This window comes from Lepidochelys kempii, chromosome 2 (genome assembly GCF_965140285.1).
Source record: "Lepidochelys kempii isolate rLepKem1 chromosome 2, rLepKem1.hap1, whole genome shotgun sequence".
NCBI lineage: Eukaryota > Metazoa > Chordata > Testudines > Cheloniidae > Lepidochelys > Lepidochelys kempii.
Window position 1 is genome coordinate 52,339,958 of NC_136381.1, and position 18,866 is coordinate 52,358,823.

The window sequence follows — 18,866 nt, forward strand, 5'->3', positions numbered from 1 at the left end:
GGTGGGCCAGGTGCCAAAGGTTGCTGATCCCTGATCTAGATCCAAACTTTGCAGCTTGGGCTCATCTCTAGTTTTCTGCCACATAAACTGTTAAAAATTTCCTTTCAATGCAATCACTAAAAATCAAGGCAACCCTCTCCAACCTCATTTCATGTCTTAGTCTCTGAGCCTCATAATACTCCAGAGCACTCAGAATCTTCAGCTCCACAACACCCTTTTGTGCCCACTACAGCACTGCTCATCCTACCTCACTTTCCCTCTCTCTTTTCAATTGTCAGCAGCCACCTCCAACATGGTCTGGTGCTGCAGTGACTTAGCCCTCTGACTAAGTCAAGTCACACCAGAGTTCCTCCCCTTCTGGGGTATCAAAATTCAAATATCACAAACTCAAAAAGGAGGGTCATCCACCCATCTCTTTGACCAGGCTCTGCCCTTCAGCTGCTAGGGTCTGTCTCTTCCAGAGGGCACTCACCTGGGTTCCCTGCTTCAGGCTTACATTCTCTCCAGGAGGCTTTGTCTGCCTACAGTTCAACTCAGCTCCCTGGCACCAGCCAGCCTTCTCTCAGTGAGTGAGAAGGCAGAGATATGCTCTCTTTCCCAATCAGCCCCCAACAGAGCCAGGTTCAGACCCTTCCAGGCCTGACACCTACTGTAGGGTTAGCAGGGTGATGCTGATTGAGTCCACAGGCTCTCATTAACCCCTTCTTGGCCAGTGGGGGGTTGGTACACCCCATCGCACTCCCTTTCACCTTCATCATACAACCACTCACATTGCACACCTCCAACTTCGCTAAATCATGCTCAAATGAGCAACTTGAACACCAACCTCAGAATTATTTTAGGTGGAAATAACACATTATTCACTCATAGAAAGTAAAGGTATCTTTTAATGGTAAGATGTCTCAGCCATACTGAGGTTGGAAGTAAGATTGTGCATTCAAGTGTATCTTTGAGGAGTTGGCTGTATGCATTATGGTTAGTGGTATATAGGTTCCCTCCGTGGCTTATACCTGATACATAAAAAAGTATATGAAAATTCCCATAATGTGCAATACTATTCAAGGATAGGGTTGGGAGTGTGGGGATATAATTACTTCCCAGTTGCTATTGGCTGTTGGTTTTGAAGTATGAACATCAATAACCATTTACATTTTATCCCACCAAATGTAACTGCAAATGTCCTTAGAATCATAGAATCATAGAATATCAGGGTTGGAAGGGACCCCAGAAGGTCATCTAGTCCAACCCCCTGCTCAAAGCAGGACCAATTCCCAGTTAAATCATCCCAGCCAGGGCTTTGTCAAGCCTGACCTTAAAAACCTCTAAGGAAGGAGATTCTACCACCTACCTCCCTAGGTAACGCATTCCAGTGTTTCACCACCCTCTTAGTGAAAAAGTTTTTCCTAATATCCAATCTAAACCTCCCCCACTGCAACTTGAGACCATTACTCCTCGTTCTGTCATCTGCTACCATTGAGAACAGTCTAGAGCCATCCTCTTTGGAACCCCCTTTCAGGTAGTTGAAAGCAGCTATCAAATCCCCCCTCATTCTTCTCTTCTGCAGGCTAAACAATCCCAGCTCCCTCAGCCTCTCCTCATAACTCATGTGTTCCAGTCCCCTAATCATTTTTGTTGCCCTTCGCTGGACTCTCTCCAATTTATCCACATCCTTCTTGAAGTGTGGGGCCCAAAACTGGACACAGTACTCCAGATGAGGCCTCACCAATGTCGAATAGAGGAGAACGATCACGTCCCTCGATCTGCTCGCTATGCCCCTACTTATACATCCCAAAATGCCATTGGCCTTCTTGGCAACAAGGGCACACTGCTGACTCATATCCAGCTTCTCGTCCACTGTCACCCCTAGGTCCTTTTCCGCAGAACTGCTGCCTAGCCATTCGGTCCCTAGTCTGTAGCTGTGCATTGGGTTCTTCCGTCCTAAGTGCAGGACCCTGCACTTATCCTTATTGAACCTCATCAGATTCCTTTTGGCCCAATCTTCCAATTGGTCTAGGTCCTTCTGTATCCTATCCCTCCCCTCCAGCGTATCTACCACTCCTCCCAGTTTAGTATCATCCGCAAATTTGCTGAGAGTGCAATCCACACCATCCTCCAGATCATTTATGAAGTTATTGAATAAAACCGGCCCCAGGACCGACCCTTGGGGCACTCCACTTGATACCGGCTGCCAACTAGACATGGAGCCATTGATCACTACCCGTTGAGCCCGACAATCTAGCCAGCTTTCTACCCACCTTATAGTGCATTCATCCAGCCCATACTTCCTTAACTTGCTGACAAGAATACTATGGGAGACCTTCCGATCCATATGTCTTATCCTCATCTTTATTATTATTATTTAGAATTTGGTATCACCCACAGTGTGCTACAAGCTTTCTAAATGCAGTTCAATTTACATTTCTTTCTCTGAAGAAAGTACAATTTTAAAAATATCTTACAGTCTAAAAAGGTTTTCAGAGATTTTTCAAAACTGTTCAGCTAAATAATATCCAGTCAGTGAGTTACCCCCAGGTATCACCTATTTAATGTATTAGGAGCATCTCAATGGTATTTCTATGCAAAGGTCAAAGTAATGAAGTCTGGTGATCTTTTAGAGACAGTAATAGTATTTTTAAGCCCAGCAGTTGAAAGATTGCATACACACCTTCATTTTTAGTAACCCTGATTATATTCAGCACTGAAATATAATCACATGAGCAAAGGTGATGAGAACAGCAAAGAAAAATATCTTCTTTCTAGAGCAAATAAACACCAGAGGGCAGCGCAGTAAAACATTTCCTTCAGAAGCAACAGCTAATCCTTAAGAATCATAAACTATGTAAAATAGTTTGAGATTGTTGAGTGGCCACTGGCTGTTCCATAGCTAAGCTCGCAGCAAAGTTTCTGTTTAAAGCTGGGTTTTGCAACTTTTCTAAAATTCACAGAATTAAAGGTTTGATTTAAATTCCACAAGGGAAACTCTCACAGTTCAGACCAAATGTATTAACACTTTAATGTCCAGGCCTTCACTTGTAACATTATTTCCCTAAATGAAATTTCTCTTTTTTAAGAGAAAGCAGAAAGTCTACAAGGAATGGAAGGTGGGAGAAGGGATCAGCAAGGAAAGCCACCTCTTGGAGGTCAGAAAGTGTAGGGATAATGTGAGAACTGCCTAAAGCCAAGCAGAGTTGGACTTTGAAAAGGGAATTCAAACCAATAGTAAAAGGTTCTATAGTCATATAAATAAGAAGAAAACAAGGAAAGAAGAAGTGGGATTGCTAAGTACTGAGGATGGGGTGGACATTAAAGATTATCTAGGCACATCCCATCTCCTAAACAAATACTTTGCCTCAGTTTTTAATGCGGCTAATCATAGGATCATAGAATATCAGGGTTGGAAGGGACCTCAGGAGGTCGAGTCTAACCCCCTGCTCAAAGCAGGACCAATCCCCAACTAAATCATCCCAGCCAGGGCTTTGTTAAGCCTGACCTTGAAAACCTCTAAGGAAGGAGATTCCACCACCTCCCTAAGTAACCCATTCCAGTGCTTCACCACTCTCCTAGTGAAAACATTTTTCCTAACATCCAACCTAAACCTCCTACACTGCAACTTGAGACTATTACTCCTCGTTCTGTCATCTGGTACCACTGAGAACAGTCTAGATCCATCCTCTTTGGAACTCCCTTTCAGGTAGTTGAAAGCAGCTATCAAATCCCCCCTCATTCTTCTCTTCTGCAGACTGAACAATCCCAGTTCCCTCAGCCTCTCCTTATAAATGATGTGCTCCAGCCCCCTAATCATTTTTGTTGCCCTCCGCTGGACTCTTTCCAATTTTTCCACATCCTTGTTGTAGTGTGGGGCCCAAAACTGGACACAGTACTCCAGATGAGGCTTCACCAATGTCAAATAGAGGGGAATGATCACGTCCCTCGATCTGCTGGCAGTGCCTCTACTTATACAGCCCCAAATGCCGTTAGCCTTCTTGGCAACCAGGGCACACTGTTGACTCATATCCAGCTTCTCGTCCGCTGTAACCCCTAGGTCCTTTTCTGCAGAACTGCTGCCTAGCCATTCGGTCCCTAGTCTGTAGCAGTGCATGAGATTCTTCTGTCCTAAGTGCAGGATTCTGCACTTGTCCTTGTTGAACCTCATCAGATTTCTTTTAGCCCAATCCTCTAATTTGTCTAGGTCCCTTTGTATCCTATCCCTACCGTCCAGCGTATCTACCACTCCTCCGAGTTTAGTGTCAATGAAGAGGCTAGAGGTAGTGGCAGGGTAGCTAATGGCAACAAGGATATGGAGGTAGAAATTACCACATTCGAGGTGGTAGTCAAACTCAAGCAGTTTAATGGGACTAAATTAGGGGACCCAGATAATCTCCATCCAAGAATATTAAAGGAACTGGCACCGGAAATTGCAAGCCCAGTAGCAAGGATTTTTAATAAATGTGTAAACATGGGGGTCATACCCTGTGACTGGAGAATTGCTAATTACAGTTCCTATTTATAAGAAAGGGAGAAAAAAGTGACCCAGGAAACTACAGGTCTGTTAATTTGACCTCAATTTTATGGAAGGTCTTGGAGCAAATTTTGAAAGAGAAAGTAGTTAAGGACATGGAGGTGAATAGTAATTGGGATAAAACACAACTTGGTTTTACAAAAGGTAGGTTGTGCCAGACTAACCTGATCTCCTTCTTTGAGATGATAACTGATTTTTTAGACAAAGGAAATGCGCTAAATCTAATCTACCTGGATTTCAGTAAGGCATTTGATACAGTTCCAGATGGGAAATTATTAGTTAAATTGGAGAAGATGGGGATTAATATGAGAATTGAAAGGTGGTTAAGGAGCTGGTTAAAGGGGAGACTACAATGGATCAGATTTGAAAGATGAACTCTCAGGCTGGAGGGAGGTTACTAGTGGAGTTCCACAGGGATCGGTCTTGGGACCAATCTTATTAACATTTTTATTACTGACTTTGCACAAAAAGTCGAAATGTGCTAATAAAATTTGTGGATGACACAAAGCAGGGAGGTATTGCCAGTATGGAGGAGGACCAGAATTTCATACAAGAAGATCTGGATGACCTTCTGGACTAATAGAAATGGGTTGAACTTTAATAGTGCAAAGTGAAAGGTCATGCATTTAGGGCAGGGGTGGGCAAACTTTTTGGCCCGAGGGCCACATCTGTGTGGGGAAATTGCATGCAGGGCCATGAATGTAGGGCTAGGGCAGGCAGAGGATGGATGTGGGGTGTATGAGGGGGCTCAGGGCAGGGGGTTGGGGTGCAGGAAGCGGTGCAGAGTGCGGGAGGGAACTCAGGGCAGGGGTACAGGGAGGGGCACGGAGTGCGGGAGGGTGCTCAGGGCAGGATTTTGGGGGCTCAGGGCAGGGGGCTGAGGTACAGGAGGGGTGTGGCAGGGGGCTCAGGGTAGGGGGTTGAGGTGCAGGAGAGTTGTGGCAGGGGGCTCAGGTCAGGGGTTGGGGTGCGGGGTTCAGGAGGGGTTCGGGGTGCGGGCTCTGGCCCGGCACCACTTACCTGGAGCGGCACAGGGGTGGCAGTGGCGCATAGCAGGCCAGGGCAGGCTCCCTGCCTGCTCTGACCCCACGCCGCTCTCGGAAGCGGCCAGCACCAGGTCTCTGTGGTCCCTGGGACAGGGGGGCAAAGGGCTCCGCACACTGCCCTCGCCTGCGGGTACCTCCCCCGAAGCTCCCATTGGCCGCGGTTCTCCATTCCCAGCCAATGGGAGCTGCAGGGGGTGGTGCCTGCAAGCAAGGGGAGCGTGCGGAGCCCTCTTATTCCCCCCCCCCCCCCAGCAACATCCCCAGGGGCCACAGGAACGTGGTGCCAGCTGCTTCCAGGAGCAGCACAGGGCCCGTGGCACCATGGGGGTGGCAATCCCACAGGCCAGATCCAAAGCCCTGGCCGTAGTTTGCCCACCCCTGATTTAGGGACTAACAACAAGAATATTTGCTATAAGCTGAGATCGTATCAGTTGGAAGGGACAGAGCAGGAGAAAGACCTGGGTGTATTGTTTAATCATAGGATGACTATGAGCCATCAGTGTGATGCGGCTGTGAAAAAGTCTCATGCAGTCAGAGGATGCAATAGGCGGGGTATTTCCAGTATAGGTAGGAAAGTGTTAGTACCATTATACAAAGCACTGGTGAGACCTCATCTGGAATACCATGTGCAATTCTGGTCCCACGTGTTTAAGAAAGAATAATTCAAACTGGAACAGGTGCAGAGAAGGGCTGTTAGGATGATCTGAGGAATGGAAAACCTACTTCATGAGAGGAGACTCAGAGAGCTTGGCTTGTTTAGGCTAACCAAATGAAAGCTGAGGGGAGATATGAGTGCTCTCTATAAATACATCAGAGGGACAAAATACCAGGAAGGGAGAGCCATTATTTAAGATAAGCGCCCATGTGGACACAAGAACAAATGGATATAAACTGGCCATCAACAAATTCAGGCTTGAAATTAGAGGAAGGTTCCTAACCATCAGGAGTGAAGTTCTGGAACAGCCTTCTAAGGAGAGTAGTGAGGGCAAATAACCTACCTGGCTACAAGATTGAGCTTGATAAGTTTATGGAGGGGATGGTATGATGGGACTGCCAACAATGGCATGTGGCCCGTCAGTGACTGCCAGTAGCAAAAATCCCCATTGGCCAAAGACAGGAGACTAGATGTGGAGAACTCTGAGTTACTACAGGCAATTCTTTCCCAGGTATCTGCCTGGTGGGTTTGCCCACATGCTCAGAATCTAACTGATCGCCATTAAGGGGATCAGCAAGGAATTTTCCCCCAGTCAGATAGAGACCCTGGGGATTTTTCGCCTTCCTCTGCAGCATGGGGCATGGGTCTTGCAGATTTAAACTAGTGTAAACGGTGAATTCTCTGTAACTTGAAGTCTTTAAGCCATGATTTGAAGACTTCAGTAACTCAGCCAGAAGTTAGGAATCTATTACAGGAGTAAGGGGGTAAGGTTCTGTGGCCTGCAATGGGCAGGAGGTCAGACTAGACAAGGGGTTCCCAAACGGGAACGGTGAACCGCAGCCACTAGGAGCTGCGAGTGGCCATACCTGTGGCCACTCAGGTAAATAAAGCATCTTGCGGCCTGCCAGGGGCTTACACTGAACAAGCCGCAAACCAAGTTTGGGAAGCCCTGGACTAGATGATCACAAAGATCCCTTTTGACCTTAAAGTCTATGAGTTTATAACATAATATTTTGAGTTAAGACCATTGGTTTAACTATCAAGCTAGTTAAGTTTCTATACTGTGCTCATCGCCATACTTACCCCATTCTCTTAAAGACTCTAAATGCCATAACATGTAAGGCAATGTGCATCATACTTCATCATACAACATAAGCTGAATGAAAAAAGTAGTTTTAATGGCATTTTAGATAGGAGGAGCAGCGCTCTAGTGGTTTATCAGTATCACTAAAAGCATGTGGAATTTAATCTATATATATACACCTGGGTATATTTTAATGGTGATATTATTTATATATAAATATCTCCTTTGATTCATTCTCTCTGATCCCTCTTTTTTTTAAAATGTCTTTGTTACTCTCAGTTCCCGCTTATTCTATAACTTTTGAGTGCTGTACCAGTTTCTTCAAAGACTGTAATCTTCCTGTGGTCCTCTTTGTTCCATGCCCCAGACTCCATTATCACTCTCCTTAACTCAGATATTAACTTTGCTAGGAAGGCCAGCAATTTTAGAATATATATAAATAAACCCACCATTAAAATATTTATATATATAAATATTTATAATATAAAGAAATATGTTGAAAGGTTTTAGGCCCTTTTCACTGCTGTGATCTCAACCCACAGTGTTTTAAAAACTGAAATTGAAAACTGGCCACATTGTAATGTAGCACTGACCTTTTGGCTGTGCTGGGTTCTGTCCTGTAGGGTTTCATAATCACTTTATTCTTCATTTGCACCTTGAACAAGTGACTGGTGTCTCCAGTATTCACCTCTTCCCTTTCACTGATGGTGAAAGTTTTAAGTCTGTACTTTGTCTCTTCCACAGTGGAATGACTCCAGTTTCTGTCCTTGGCTGCCTTCTCTTCTCAATTTATCTTCCGCCCAGTAGGATTTCTCATTTCTAGCTTCAACCTTGCCGATCACTCTTAAACAGCTGACATTCAAACAAATATCTCCTTTGACTCACTCTCTCTGATCCCTCTTTTTTTTTAAAATCTCTTTGTTGCTCTCAGTTCTCTTAGTTCCTGCTTATTCCATAACTTTTGAGTGCTATACCAATTTCTTCAAAATCTGTAATCTTCCTGTGGTCCTCTTTGTTCCATGCCTCAGACTCTGTTATCACTCTCCTTAACTTAGATATTAACTTTGCTAGCAAGGCCAGTAATTTTTGAATATATTTGTAGAATAGGAAAAGGCACCTTTCCTGCCATATATGCCCATAGGTATTACATAATCAAATCCATTTTCTTGGGGACCATGCAGGATTATTCCCTGGGGCTGGTTGAAAAATCATATTTAATTTCCATGAAAAATGTCAAATAAAATGAACATTTTTTGTTTCATTCAAAAAATTACTGAAATTTTTGATTCTTAAATGAAAAAGTCCAAATGCAATTAAATGAAGAAGTTGTTTGTTTTCTTCTCTTTTTTCCACCTCTTTTTTTCCAGTGCATAAAAAATGGAGGGATGCTGAAAAAGGGAGCAATGCAACGTTCTTTTCCTCACATTTTCTTTTTGTTGTTGCTGTTCTTTTTCTTGCCCAGTGGAGGAAAAGGAGGGAAAGCTAGAATTAAAAAAATAGAGAAAGTTGAGGGAAAAAGTTCTTACAGGTTTTAATTCCCACTTTCTTTCCCCTTTTTATTTTTGTCTCTTTTTTTCGCAGTAAGGGGAAAAAGGAAGAAAGGGGGAAAACTGAAAAACAAAATAAAATTAATCAAAAAATTCCCAGATAAAAAAAAATCTGAAACTTTTGATTCAATCAAAAAGCCATTTTTCATCAAAAGTTTCCAGCAAAAATTTTGAGCCAGTTCTGTTGTTCCTTTCAGTATATTATCTTGTGTTTTTAAAGTGCCAGGTAATGAGTATTCCAACACTTTCCTTTTGAGACTGTTCCACAGCCTAATACCCCTCACTATCAGTAGAGCCCTGCAAATCAGCGGATATCCACAGACCATGTAAGAACATAAGAACACAAGAATGCCCATACTGGGTCAGACCAAAGGTCCATCCAGCCTAGTATCCTGTCTTTCAACAGTAGCCAATGCCAGGTGCCCCAGAGGGAGTGAACCTAACAGGTAATGATCAAGTGATCTCTCTCCTGCCATCCATCTCCACCCTCTGACAAACAGAGGCTAGGGACACCATTCCTTACCCATCCTGGCTAATAGCCATTAATGGACTTAACCTCCATGAATTTATCCAGTTCTCTTTTAAACCCAGTTATAGTCCTAGCCTTCACAACCTCCTCAGGCAAGGAGTTCCACAGGTTGACTCTGCGCTGAGTGAAGAAGAACTTCCTTTTATTTGTTTTAAACCTGCTACCCATTAATTTCATTTGGTGGCCCCTAGTTCTTATATTATGGGAACAAGTAAATAACTTTTCCTTATTCACTTTCTCCACACCACTCATGATTTTATATACCTCTATCATATCCCCCCTTAGTCTCCTCTTTTCCAAGCTGAAAAGTCCTAGACTCTTTAATCTTTCCTCATATGGGACCCGTTCCAAACCCCTAATCATTTTAGTTGCCCTTTTCTGAACTTTTTCTAATGCCAGTGTATCTTTTTAGAGATGAGGGGACCACATCTGTATGCAGTATTCAAGATGTGGGCGTACCATGGATTTATATAAGGTCAATAAGATATTCTCTGTCTTATTCCCTATCCCTTTTTTAATTATTCCTAACATCCTGTTTGCTTTTTTGACTGCCGCTGCACACTGCGTGGACGTCTTCAGAGAACTATCCACGATGACTCCAAGATCTTTCTCCTGATTAGTTGTAGCTAAATTAGCCCCCATCATATTGTGTGTATAGTTGGCGTTATTTTTTCCCATGTGCATTACTTTACATGTGTGCGGGTCACAGATGTGCATACAAATTTTGTATCCGTGAAGGGCTGTAACTACCAGATAATTATTTTCTGACATTTAGCCTAATTTTTTCCTGTCTCAGTTTCATTCCATTACTCTTCATTATATCCACGTATCACACTAACTCCTCAGCATCCTTTGTATTCACAGCTTTAAATATTTGTAGTTTGTCTCCACTTTTTTGTCTCGTGGCCAAGCTACAGATATAAAACTCCACCTCAAAGTCAGGCCTTTTAGGGCCACAATAATTTCTGTTGCTCTTCTTTGAACCTCATCCACTTTATCAACTTGACCCACCTCATGTCTTTTGTGACTTCTCTCTCACTACCCTTTTTCTCCCAAAACAAATGTGTTGCAATTGAACAGAGTAAATATGAATCCCCTAGTAGGATGTCCTGAGTATTTATTCCCCTTTATGGGCCTAATTTTCCTGCACCACTGAAATCAATGGGACTTTTGTCATTGATTTCAACAGGAGCAGGATCAAGCCCTATGTGAATTATCTCCTTATTACCTTGGTCACCTTGATCCTTGGTCCTTAAGCCCTCATATAGATTGCACAGATCACAACACGTCTTTCATTCTTCTCGTATCCTGGCCTTCCTTCTCCATGTGCAGCCATGTCTTTTCACAATAAAATCTTCCCATCTTTTTGGAGGTCAGCTGAGTGGTCGTTTCAGTTCCCATGGGTACCACTTGGCAACAGCTGCAGTCCATCGATTGTCAGTGAGCCTCACTATATGCCCAGCCCATCGCATTTTACTATGCCTGCTTTCAAGGACGACGTCCTGCACTCCACTCTGCTGTCTGATCACTTCACTGAGGACTCAGTTGCTACAGATGGCAAATCAGAGACAGCAGCCAAAAATATCCGACGAGGCAATCTTGAAAGCAGACATTTCCAAGGAAGACTGGAGCCTTACACATAACTGCGATGAGAATTATAAAAACTTCACTGATAAGTTGAGGCAATGTGTGAAATTAGCCGAGAAAGAAAGACTGAAAAGAGTGAAGGGAAGAATCTCAGAGGAAATGCTCTAAATGCTAGAGAAGTGGAGGAATATGAAGCGAAATGATGGTGACAAACTTGAGTACTCCCTCCTCTGCAAGTTGATAAGAAGAAGACTAAAAGAGGACTTCGAGAAATACCAAAATGAAAGGCCTTTAAAGACGACTGAATATCACAGAAGCCTCAAAAATGCAAAAAAGAATTGACGCTGTACAGGTCAACAGTAATGGCCCTGAAGAACAGGGACGGAAAACCAGTGATTGACAGAACAGAGATGGAAGCAGTCTGCAAAAATTTTTAAACTGAACTGTTCGCATCTCTGATAAATGTCCCAGTACCAGCACTTCAACAGACCAACAAGCATTTACTCCCAGTCCTTGTCAGCGAAGTCTGACCTGCAGTTCACCAAATGAAGGAGGGAAAAGCTCCAGGTAAAGATGGACTGTCAATTGAAATGATAAGAGCTGGAGGCCAAGACCTCTGGGAAACCCTTGCTAAGAGGTTTAGCTGTTACTTGGAAATGCAGAAGACACCATCTAGCTGGAAGGAGTCCAACACCGTTCTGCTGTACAAGAAGAGCAGTCATGAAGATCTAAAGAACTATTGTCCAATATGCCTGCTATCACATATCTATAAGCTGTTCACGTTATTACCATTCTTATCATTTTGATGTTATGTCCCCCTAGTGTTTGAAACCCTTGCTTTTATGAAAAAAAAATTATCTCATCAGCTTTATTGAACCCTTTCATAATCTTGAAAATTTGAAAGTCTACTTTTCTGCCCTTACCTTTCCACCAACAACAAAGGCCATCTTCATCAAAGGCTCAATCTTGCTATCTCATAGGAGATCCAAAAGAAATAACAGTTCCTGAGATCAATGATGACCAGCAATGGGTGTGGCTCCTTGTACAGAGAGAGATGGCCCCAAATTCAGTAGAAATTATTGGGTGGACAGATAACAAAGGGCAAGCACAAGGGGACTTGTATGTCCTTGCACATGATGGAGCACAGCTCTGTGGTGACTTTTTTCCTGGACTGTGTCTGTTCAGGGCATGTTAAGTGGGTCCACAAGCAATGCCGCATCTCCTTAGGAGTCAGCATGGTTTTTACTGTTCTTCTGACTGGCCACAATGTGAGTACATGGATGCTTGGGTTGGTTGGAGCTATGGATTCTGCACGTCAGTCCACCCAGGGAAAAGCCCTTTTTAATGTTTAATGATAATGGCTTTATCCAGCTCCTTAGGGGGAAAAAATACCAGGACAATGTGCAATGCAGATTCCCTTCCTACCCTATGTTCCTCCTGCTACTCTGATCTTTCTAACCCCTGTAGTATTTTTCCTTTGATGTGAATGGTCTTTTCTGGGAGATGAATCTTTGGTTGAGGGTTCTGCACTGGCATAATAGTGTGGTTTTGCAGAACTGTAGTGTAGTAGCTGAGCTAGTTGAGATTACAACTAATGAGTGCACTGCTGCTTCGGAAATATTTATAAGATGGGATCAATTCTCAGTTCTTCACTGAGCTGCATCTAGCCCTTGTTCTTTATTGTTATGTTTTCATGCTGACAAAGAAACATCATTGACCTTTTTCTAAGTGTTATAGCTCATCATCATGTTTCCTCATCTTGAACTGTTTGCCAGGTTATAAATTAACTGTGCATATCCTGTTTTGAAATTATGATGGCATAATGTAATCCATTTAAAAAAAACTGTTTTGAATACCAAAGAAAAACTTTACAATATACAAATGGCATTAGACTGAACCATGTCTCAAGGTCTCCCGCAATGAACAAAATAATTTAATTTATAGGCTCTTGTGTAGCAAAATTATTGTTGATTCAGGTAGTTGGAGGGGAAAGCCCCATCTCATCTCTTCTGTGTTATTCTTGAGTTTCTGCTAAGCTCGAAAATAATTTTGAATTCAGTTTTATTATTCTTGAGCCCAAGGCAGTCCAATAAAAGTAATAACGTTTTACACAGAGAAAATTAACTCTAATTATAATCCCTATGCAGGAAGTGTTTTATGATATTCCATTTAGATTTACCTTGCTTGTTTGACATTAGAGCTGGGCAGAATTTTTCAGACAAAAGCTTTTTTTACTGAAAAATGCAGGTTTGGGTTGACTGGAACATTTTGCGACTTCATGTCAAATTCACTTAATGGTTTATGTCAAAAATGAAACAAAATAAATATTTCAAAAAAGGTAAAATATTTTGACTTTTTGATTCAAAATGACTCATTTAAAATTTTACTTCAGTTTTGTTTTAAAAAACTTAAAAAGCAATTAAAAACTTAAAGCAAATTGAAATGTTTTATTTCAAGTCAAACAAAATGTTTCATTCAACCCAGAAACAAAATATTTTTGACTTTCTCAGTTTGCTGAAAAATTATAATTTTGGGTTGACCTGAAACAATTTTTTAATTAATGTTCAGTTCAGCCCTTAAACCAAAAAAAAACAGCTATGCATACAGCTCTACTTATTTAACAGATGGTCCCATGCAGGCAGCAGACGCTGAGAACTGGGAAGAGAGGAGGTGCCATATAAACCATTTTTTTTCTTGGCAACTTTGCAGAATTTTTCATTGTGTTTGAAAATGCACTTACTAAAATCATTATTAACAATTATAGATGGAGAATGGACTGCTTTGGTACCTGGCAATTGACATTTGGGGCTATTTTTTCCAAAATACAAGTACTGAGATTATGCTACTTTCATCTACTTGAAGATTGTTGATATTTGATCATTTCTGTTAATATTTGACAGGTTTTTTCTATGTTAGTATCAGGAGCTTACTGAAGACGTATTTTTGTTAGTCTTCCTGTTCTTAGAACAGTTTTTTATAGAATCATACAAGTGTAGGGCTGGAAGGGATCTCGAGAGGTCATCTAGTCCAGCCCCCTGCACTGTGGCAGGAACAAGTAAACCTGGACCATCCCTGACAGTTGTTTGTTCAATCTGTTCTTAAAAACCTCCTATGATTGGGGAGTCCATAATCTCCCTTGGAAGCCTATTCCAGAGTTCAACTACCTGTATGGTTAGAAAGTTTTACCTAATATCTAATCTAAATTTCCCTTGCTGCAGATTAGGCCCATTACTTCTTGTCCTACCTTCAGTGGACATGGAGAACAACTGATCAGTCCTCTGTATAATAGCGCTTACCATATTTGAAGACTGTTATCAGGTCCTCCCTCAGTCTTTTCTCAAAATTAAACATGTACTGTTTTTTAACCTTTCCTCATGGGTCAAGTTTTCTATAAACTGAGCATGTTTAGTCTTTGTAGACTATATTTGAAGATCTCTTTTGTCAGACCTGTAATTGTCAGTCTATCTTCAAAATCCATAACAATTTCTAAAAACATTGTTCTCTTTGCAGAAAGAGAAGGTGCTTTCACCACAGATGCCAGCATTCTCCAAGGATTAATCCCTTCATCCTTAAATTACACCAGCTCCTATTAATATCATGGGACCTGACGGTGGTTTCCTAAGCAGTGGACAACTTCATGTCATTGTGTGGGGAAGTTTGGCAGCTCTGACAACACTCTTATTCCTTACTTTCCTCATCTTTCTGTGCTCCAGCTGTGACAGGTAAGACTCTAGTGCATCAGGAGGCAATAAAGATAAAAAGAGGGAAATGTGACAGAGGGATCCTGTTGCATTTTTTGTTAAGGTATAAATAAAGGAAAATCCTACTCTCATCATAATATGCTCTCATCAGTTCTAGGGTAAATATTTTGATACTGTAAGTATAGCATGGATTGAAGTCATTTAATTTACAACCAAGTAGCAAGAATGGCTAAAATCACAAGAATGGCTAAAAATGGGCCACAAACCAAAGTAGTTTATTGACCAGTTTTCTTCACATGAAATTGCAAGCCCAATAGCAAGGATTGTTAATGAATCTGTGAATTCGGGGGTCAGATCCTATGACTGGAGAATTGCAAATATATTACCTATTTTTAAAAAAGGAAAAAAAGTGACCCAGGAAACTAAATGCCTGTTAGTTTGACCTCAATTGTATGCAAGGTCTTGGAACAAATTTTGAGAGAGAAAATAGTTAAGGCCATAGAGGTAAAGAGTAATTGGGGTAAAATACAACATGGATTTACAAAAGGTAGATCATGCCAGACCAACCTGATCTCTTTCTTTGAGATGATAACTGATTTTTTAGACAAAGGAAATGCGCTAAATCTAATCTACCTGGATTTCAGTAAGGCATTTGATACAGTTCCAGATGGGAAATTATTAGTTAAATTGGAGAAGATGGGGATTAATATGAGAATTGAAAGGTGGTTAAGGAGCTGGTTAAAGGGGAGACTACAATGGATCAGACTGAAAGGTGAACTTGTCAGGCTGGAGGGAGGTTACTAGTGGAGTTCCTCAGGGATCAGTCTTGGGACAAATCTGATTCAACAGTTTCAGTAATGACCTTGGCACAAAAAGTGGAAGTGTGCTAATAAAATTTGTGGATGACACAAAGTTGGGAGGTATTGCCAATATGAGCATAGCCACTGACTCCATGGGTGTTCCGGGGGCTGGAGCACCCACGGGGAAAAATTAGTGGGTGCTCTGCACCCACTGACAGCCAAGCTCCCCTCACCCCGCGCTCCAGCTCCTCCTCTTCCTCCTCCCCTGGGGGCTACTGAAGTGTTCAGAGGAATGGAAAACCTACCTTATGAGAGGAGATTAAAGGAACTTGGCTTGTTTAGCCTAACCAAATGCAGGCTGAGGGGAGATATGAATGCTGTCTATAAACACATAAGAGGAAAAATACCACGGAGGGAAAGGGATTATTTAAATTAAGCACCAGTGTGGACCCAAGAACAAATCGATAAAAACTGACCATCAACAAGTTCAGGCTTGAAATTTGATGAAGGCTTCTAACTAAGGCTGTCGATTAAGTGTAGTTAACTCACACATTAACTCACAAAATTAATCACGATTTAAAAAATTAATCGCGATTAATCTCGGTTTTAATCACACTGTTAAACAATAGAATACCAATTGAAATTTATCAGATATATTTGATGTTTTTCTACATTTTCAAATATATTGTATTCTGCATTTTAATTGAAATCGAAGTGTATATTATTTATTATTCTAAATAGTTCCATAAAATTATAAACAAAAGAAACAGTATTTTTCAGTTCACCTCATACAAGTACTGCAGTGCAATCTCTTTGTTGTGAAAGTGCAACTTACAAATGTAGAAATTTTTTGTTACATAACTGCACTCAAAAACAAAACAATGTACAACTTCAGAGCCTACAAGTCCACTAAGTCCTACTTCTTGTTCAGCCAATCGCTAAGACAAACAGGTTTGTTTACATTTACAGGAGATAATGCTCCCTCTTCTTATTTATAATGTCACCAGAAAGTGAGAACAGGCATTTGCATGGCACTTTTGTAGCTGGTATTACAAGGTATTTACGTGCCAAATAGGCTAACATTCATTTGCCCCTTCATGCTTCGGCCATCATTCTAGAGGACATGCTTCCATGCTGATGATGTTCGTTAAAAAAAAGTGTTAATTAAATTTGTGATTGAACTCCTGGGCGGAGAATTGTATGTCCCCTGCTCTGTTTTACCTGCATTCTGCCATATATTTCATGTTATAGCAGTCTCAGATGATGACTCAGCACATGTTGTTCGTTTTAAGAACACTTTCACTGCAGATTTGACAAAACACAAAGGAGGTACCAATGTGAGATTTCTAAAGAGAGCTACAGCACTTGACCCAAGGTTTAAGAATCTGAAGTGCCTTCTAAAATCTGAGAGGCATGAGCATGCTCTCAGAAGTTTTAAAAGAGCAACACTCTGATGTGGAAACTACAGAACCCAAACCACCAAAAAAGAAAGCTGCTTTGCATTGTTATTGAGTAGAACCTGTCATCAGCATGGATGCATGTCCCCTGCAATGGTGGTTGAAGATTGAAGGGACATACGAATCTTTAGTGCACCTGGCACGTAAATATCTTGTGACGCTGGCTACAATAGTGCCATGAGAACGCCTGTTCTCACTTTCAGGTGACACTAAATAAGAAGCATGCAGCATTATCTCCTGCTAATGTAAACAAACTTGTTTGTCTTTGTGATTGCCTGAACAAGCAGTAAAACTGAGTTGACTTGCAGGCTCTAAAATTGTACATTGTTTTATTTTTCAGTGCAGTTCTTTTTGTACATAATTCTACATTTGTAAGTTCAACTTTCATGATAAAGAGATTGTACCGTAGCAGTGGTTCCCAAACTTGTTCCGCTGCTTGTTCAGGGTAAGCCCCTGTCGGGCCGGGCCAGTTTGTTTACCTGCCACGTCCACAGGTTCAGCCAATCGCCGCTGCCAGTGGCCGCAGTTCGCTGCTCCAGGCCAATGGGAGCTGCTGGAAGTAGTGTGGGCTGAGGGACTTACTGGCCGCCGCTTGCAGCTGCAATCCGCCGAACCTGAGGACGTGGCAGGTAAACAGCCCGGCCTGGCAGGGGCTTTCCCTGCACAAGCGGCGGAACAAGTTTGGGAACCACTGCACTATAGTATTTGTATTAGGTGAATTAAAAAATACTATTTTTTGGTTTTGACAGTGCGAATACTTGTAATCAAAAATAAATATAAAGTGAGCACGATACATTTTGTATTCTGTGTTGTAATTGAAATCAATATATTTGAAAAATGTAGAAAACATCCAAAAATATTTAAATAAATGGTATTCTATTATTGTTTAACAGTGTGATTAATCGCTTTTATTAATCGCAATTAATTTTTTTAATCGCTTGACACCCCTAATTCTAACCAGCAGAGGAGTGAAGTTCTGGAAAAGCCTTCCAAGGGGAACAATGGAGCAAACAACTGGCTTCAAGATTGAGCTTGATAAGTTTATGGAAAGAATGGTCTGATGACCTTGCCTACAACAGCATGTGGTCTATCTGTGACTGCCAGGAGCAAATATCCCCAGCAGCCAGAGGTGGGACACGAGATGGGGAGAGCTCTGAGTTACTTCAGAGTATTCTTTCCCAGGTGTCATGCTGACATGCTTAGGATCCAACTGACAGCCAAATTTGGTGTCAGCAAGGATTTTTCCCCCTGGTCAGATTGGCAGAGATCCTGGTGGTCGGGGGGAAGGTTGCCTTCCTCTGCAGCATGGGGCACAGGTCACCTGCAGGTTTAAACTAGTGTAAATGGTGGATTCTCTGTAACTTGAAGTCTTTAAATCATGATTTGAGGAGTTCAGTAACTCAGGCAGAGGTTATGGCTCTATTACAGGAGTGGGTGGGTGAGGTTCTGTGGCCTGCAGTGTGCAGGTCAGATTCGATGGTCACGATGGTCCCTTCTTGCCTCAAAGTCTATGAGTCTTTGAGGTTAAAATCGCTATGGTTTTGGAGTAAAGTCCTAAACTCTGAATTCCCTTGCAAAGAAAGGCAACCTGTATCGTATACTGAACAGATCTTGTACTTCGTTTCCTCTGCAATGGACCCCTCTCACAGGCGCCAGCATGTCAATAAGGTGCTCATCCACATACTACAACCTGAAACTCCCAAGGACACCTAAGGTCACAGCCCAGTGCTATAGTATCCATGACTTGTGAAGTGAGAAAAGAGGTTTGCTGTTTTCTGCAGGTTATGGTCCAAACATTCTCCCCCTCTGCCCAGCTAGTGGGTCAATTAGATCTGTCCAGACTTTGTGGATTCTTTTCAATAATAGATGTTTGTTTACAGTTGTCATAAATGTAAAGGGAAGAGTAAACACCTTTAAAATCCCTCCTGGCCAGAGGAAAAA

At 41.9% G+C, this 18,866-nt stretch overlaps 1 protein-coding gene across 14 annotated transcripts in view; it reads left to right on the plus strand.

The window, feature by feature from the left end:
- The window catches only part of PAG1 (phosphoprotein membrane anchor with glycosphingolipid microdomains 1), a 188,991-nt gene that overhangs the window by 136,506 nt on the left and 33,619 nt on the right, over positions 1–18,866 (plus strand). For all 14 annotated transcript variants that reach the window (XR_012157152.1, XR_012157151.1, XM_073330728.1 and 11 more), the window contains one exon: positions 14,478–14,689. Coding sequence is in view for 12 of the 14 variants with exons in the window: in XM_073330728.1 (XP_073186829.1) it covers positions 14,565–14,689 (125 nt within the window). In the remaining 2 variants the exon portion in view is untranslated. The remainder of the gene's footprint in view (positions 1–14,477; positions 14,690–18,866) is intronic.